General features: G+C 30.4%; 1 protein-coding gene across 3 annotated transcripts in view; it reads left to right on the top strand.

The window, feature by feature from the left end:
• LOC111622588 (ran-binding protein 3-like) overlaps nt 1-6,000 on the top strand; it is a 34,811-nt gene that overhangs the window by 19,407 nt on the left and 9,404 nt on the right. For all 3 annotated transcript variants that reach the window (XM_023365000.1, XM_023364999.1, XM_023364998.1), the window contains exon 2: nt 4,534-4,635. In XM_023365000.1, coding sequence (XP_023220768.1) covers nt 4,534-4,635 — 102 coding nt within the window. The remainder of the gene's footprint in view (nt 1-4,533; nt 4,636-6,000) is intronic.

Raw genomic sequence — 6,000 nt, 5'->3', positions numbered from 1 at the left:
AATACATAATTAGCAAAAAAAGTCGAAATAAAGTGATTAAACAAAAATTATTATAAATATCGTAAATAACAGTTCACAAATGCATATATAGAGATATTTTTTGAAGGGGGGAAATGGTCTTCACAATTTGAAATTGATCGAACACACTGTGCGCGAATGCTCATGTAAACGCGTGCCATCTATCTTAGGATAAATGTACTTTGCAGGAGTGTATTAAAAAATTAAAAAACTTTCCAAAGCTTCATGGCAATCGTACTATGCCACAAACCTTCGCTGGAGTATATTAAACAACTTCCCAAAGTTTCACGGCAATCGGATAAACGGTGTGGTAATGCATGAAGGACACACACACACACAGACAGACAGACATACATTCATTTTTATATATATAGATTGGTTTTGAAAAGAAAATAATTAATGAGTAAATAGTTTTGTTTTTGTCACTGATTGAGCAGTTTTTTTATTGATCAATTATTTTAAAATCAAAATATTACAGCCATAATTTTTATGTATGAACTAAATGATGTTTTTTGTTTCATTGGCTCCTTCGTTATGAAAAGAAACATGTTATGAATTTTTCTTCTTAATTATCAGAAACATATATGAAAATATTTTCTAAAGAAACATAAAATATATTATTTAATATTCTCTATCTTCCAATATTTACAAATATAATGAAAGTTACAATAAGAGAATTATATTTATTTTATTAACATCTTTGTCTTCCTCTCCAGAGTACAAAGGTATAGCCTACAGATTTGTCCTGTGATGAACTCTTTATTCTGTCTATTCAAGATGATGTGTGGGGGATGAATTTCTATATACATTTTGTATGGTGATACAATGTCTGTATTTGCATTGGTCAATACAGTGCTACCAAAAGTATCTATAGATCTAACTGTACTTAAAGTCAAAAGGTTGATCTTAATTTTGTTTTTTTAATTTATAATGGGACAGGTTAGCCATAGACATTTCTTCCCTACAGTGGGGGCATGCAGATGAGACACGTGTGTGTTCTGTAATATTTCTTTTTGTTTCTCTAATTTCTAGAAATGAATATCTACACATAGATGCTCATTGGATATTCATAGAAGGGATGAATGAATAAGAATCTACTCTTTCTTATTTTCTTCTTACTATAACTATTACAGTGTGTCCAAGAAGTTACTATGCAGTGAGAAATTTGTAATGACATTGAAGTTATACATTGGTATTGCATGCAAAACTTCTAAATTGAATGCAATAATATATGTGTAACTGGTCAGCTGGTATCGAAGGGACAGCTTAAGGCAATACCATATGTATAAATTTTAATGTTGTTATGAATTTACCACTGCACAGAAAATTTTTTGGACACACTGTACTACTATTTTTTCTTACTTTGGATTATTCTCCTATTCTACATCCTTATCTTTTTCATCACGTACTCTAAACTGATTACGGTATGCAGATAAAGAAAACAAACAAAAATTAATGTTTTCAAACTCCTTTCTCCTCTTTTTTTCATGTCCATTTTCGTTTTTCCTCATGTCTCTGTTGCATTTTCTAGATTTTGTCCTCAGACTGTAGAAAGAATTTGATAAACATCAATAGAAAACATCTCAGATGCCTAATATTTGGGAAGTGCAAGAGATCAAAGAGGTGTTTGATCAGGTGGCGATAGGATCAATAGAAAACATCTCAGATGCCTAATATTTGGGAAGTGCAAGAGATCAAAGAGGTGTTTGATCAGGTGGCGATAGGATCAATAGAAAACATCTCAGATGCCTAATATTTGGGAAGTGCAAGAGATCAAAGAGGTGTTTGATCAGGTGGCGATAGGATAAAAGATTGATCCAAAAAAATAAATGTAGAAATATGAAGAGGAGGAAATGTAAGCATAGAAAAAGAATCAAGAGGAGAAAAACTCATAGAAGGGATATTCAAGATAATGATAAATTATAACATTCAAATATCCACCAAGTTTACTGAAGGTGTTCTTATAAGGTGAAATAACCTTATAAGAACATCTGCAAATAGTGTTAAAGAGCAAGAAAGATGTCTTCATTCCTAATTTCACATATGTGTCTGGTGAATGGCCTTATTATTTTTTATTTTAAAGCATGAAAAGTTAATTTTTTAGCAATTCTGAAACATACCATTCTTAAATAATACCAGAAAATACATATTTTTTTATATAGAATACTTTCTTTAAATGCTTAAATAAGTTTTAAAAAAACAAAAATAAAACGACATTTAGATGTGATCTGTGAATGGATAAAAAGTTAAAAGAAAATTTGGAATCTGTGAAAATAATCGTTTTGATGCAACATCAGATGAGATTTCTGTAATCGCATGACTATTTTCCTTAAATGATCTAGAAATGCTACAGCTTGTGATATTATTCGTGACATAATTCTAAAGTACCGATAAACATTTTCTCCTATTTCTTTACAAACTATTGCTTGGAAGAGTTTATTTACAAAATGATGAAAATTAGTGACTACGGGGTGTTGTCTATAGCTTCATGCTTTGACTTCTTGTTTATTTTTTATTGGTATCAAATTAATTAACAAGCAATATATAAAGTATCTTTGGTACTATATAAATTTAATAGTTTCAATAAATTAATGAAATAATTGTGATGTTTTTATACATATATGATGATTGTTCAAAAAACTTTTGAATCAAAATCATGGCTCATAGCTGAAATAAGTGTGATAAATATTACATTGCGCGTGAGCTCACAACTGTTGCATAAGACTACTCTCGGATATGCATTGGATTAATGCATATCTGAGAGTAGTCAAAGATTCGACGTCTTTCTGTCACATAGAAGGGTGTCAAATCAGTACAATAATTGCACAAATTCAGTTTGACGTCTCATCCGACAAGTTTTCTGCAGTATTGACTAGTTTATGCTTAGCCTAATGAAAATAAATATGATGTGAAATTGAAAGCTTATAAGATGACTTCTTATCAGATTGTTGAGAAGGAGTATGAGTTTTCTTTTAAAATCAAAGAGAAATTTTTTCTTTCAAACATTTATTACTTCTGCAACTTTAGAAATTAATTCACAAAATAAGTTTTTATTGTAGACATTTTTCACTTGCATGGAGTTTTACTTATTCTGAAGATTTTGGAATGCATTAAAGATTTACCATGTAGAATAATAAACTTTTGCTGCATTATATTAGAACTAGCAGGTGGGCCCGGTGTTGCTCAGGCAAAAGTAACGATAACTAAGATAAAGATTATTACGTTGCAGTCAACCTTACCCGTTTTCACAGAATGCAAGAATTGGGTCCTCTTGTTTCCAGACTAATTAGAGAATTTTTAGATGGATCTAAAAATATGTTCGATTTTCCGCAAAAACGAAAAAAACTGCATCTGCGTCTTGCACATCGCTTTCTCTTAACAATTCCATTGTTACTTAACACTTCCATTGTTGATGGAAGTGTTAAGCCTTAATCCTGTCTTTCTCCCCCCCCCCCCGGAGGAATTTTGAAAAATCCCTTCTTAGTGTATGTTTTCGTGACGTACCCTATCTGTGTACCAAATTTCAACTTTCAACTCCTAACCGTTTGGGCTCTGCACTTATTATTATTATCATCAACCTGTCTCGATTATATTATAGATACATCAAGTAGAGAAAAATTGCAGAATCATTTTTTGACTTTAATTTTAAGATAATGCTTTGTCTTTTCATTTAACTTTTTGTAATGTGCTGTGAACTAAGTTAAATAATTGTTCTTTTGATGGGATAAATAAGTTATATGAAAGAATTTTTCAACTTTCAAGTAGACATAGAAAAATATTTCAGTATTTTCTTTACCTTATATTCAGTTATTTATTTTAGAAAGTTTAATATCCTACGTTGATATTGCAATAAGTAATGTTTACAATCTGTTTTAGAATTTTATTATTGAAGAATTTACAAGTAACATCAAAAACTGTAATATGTACCCTGTCATTTGTGCAGTTTATAATAATTTACTTGCATTGTTTTTTGTGTTAGGGGTTAAAAATAAATATATTTCATTTCCAGAATAGGTATATAGCCCCAGTACATTTAATTTACGGTCTGCACCTGTTTATTTTTTCGATCGAAAGTATTCGGAACAGATGGAGGCAGATGCCAAATTAAAACCTAGTGCTTGTTACTGTGTAGATGCATACTACACCACGCAACATTCTGTAGCTATATTCTGGCCCCTACTCAAACTTCTATAGTAGGAATAAATGCAATTTTTTAGAAAAAGATATCAAAATTCTTTTGGTTAGTTGCACTTTATAAGCTTGTTTGTTTGCATGTTTTTTTTTTTTTTTTTTTTTTAATTTAAAAAGTAAAGTAAATGGATAAATTTTGTCTATATTAATTTATAGATTTAGAATTTTTATTAATGAAGTTATGATTTAATTGAAAGAGTAACTGATGCCAAACAAATGATTATATATCTTTTTGGCTATCACCAAGAAAATAGTTGCATGTAATCTTCTATAATAAGCAGATGAGTATTTGCAAAACATATATTATTGTTAACTGTGTTTTAGTACCCGGAATGCTAGCAGTGTCGAGAATGTCACAGAATCCGTTTGCTATCAAGACGACGACAACTCCGACACGGAGCCTTGCAGACAGCACAGATTACAAAGGTATATTTTATGTGGTTGATATATTTCGTGTATTAATTTTGAATGTGTTAATATTTGCATAGACATTAGCACTTTTTTGAAATAATCGATTTTACATCTTACATTAAAACCTGATTAGTCATTTGAGATTGTACTAGTATAACTGCCAATATTAATATAGTGGAGATGACTGAAACAGTTGTATATCATATTTATACACAGGATGTCCCAAAAGGTATCTACTGACTTTAATACATTATTAAAATGATGAAATGTGCAAATTTTAATGTAATATTACTCATGTTAGTCTCAAAAGCCATTTATATTATAGTGTTTGGTATGTTTGTCCTCAGTTTCAACAAACTTTGACTTATGGAAAGAAATTCAGATTTGAATTTCATTACAGATAGAATAATAACAAAGAAGTTTGTATTGTCAGAGTATGAGATCATCACTATTCAGAGAAAGATTCTTCAAAATGTGATGTAAGGTTTTGAGAAGAGATCAAGGAAGAGCAATTTATGGTGTCTTTAATGGCTTTTGCTGCTGCAGCTTCTGTTCTGCCACTTGTTGGAAACTGCATTCTCTCAACTTCTCTTTTATTTTAGGGTCTATGGGCACAAAAGGATGTGTAGAGATATACACACACTCAATTTTGTGTCCTTGATACACAAAATTACAGAAGGTAGTAAAAACAAAATTTATAGACTGAAGTAAGATCGAATTACATTATTATGACATGTTTGAAAATGTGCACCTCATTCAGTGCCAGCGTGAGCTCATTTAACAGTATTTGATGCCACCTTACTTGCTGGCAATTTCAGTTATAATCTTCCTCTTTACTTCATTTATTATGTGTGGATTATTTTTATACATGGCTCCTTTGAGATACCCCGGAGGAAAAAAGTGGGTGGTGACAAATCCTTTAAATATACAATGGTCGCCAAAGAATTATGACAAGAGCTGCTGAATCCATATGTGTTCTGATGAAACTTGTCTTCAACACGTGCATAAGAGCGATTGGCAAAACAATAATCAACAATGAAAATCCATTGTTGCTGGGAATAACTATTTCACTTCCTCAATGAACAAAGCTACAGTGCAGCCAATTTTATGACTTACTCAAAGGTCAGCGCTTCTATTATTAATCAGCAGTTACTGTAGTGTAATGTGGTGGGAGACATAATAAAAAATAAATTGACACAATTTACACAAACCAATATTTTGATGTAAATGACTTTTTAATCACCCTGTATAATACATATTAAATATTAAGAATTTATTTATATACTAACAAGTGAAATTTCTTCAAAATATATTTTTTAATAATTGTTTACAATTAAATGTTTACGAAATAAGGTAATATAAATTGTTGACGTATATTAT

The sequence above is a fragment of the Centruroides sculpturatus genome, unplaced genomic scaffold (genome assembly GCF_000671375.1).
Source record: "Centruroides sculpturatus isolate CEXI.00-Female unplaced genomic scaffold, Cexi_2.0 scaffold199, whole genome shotgun sequence".
NCBI classification, from domain to species: Eukaryota; Metazoa; Arthropoda; class Arachnida; order Scorpiones; family Buthidae; genus Centruroides; species Centruroides sculpturatus.
Note: the sequence above shows the minus strand (reverse complement) of the source record. Positions and strands in the feature narration are given on the sequence as shown.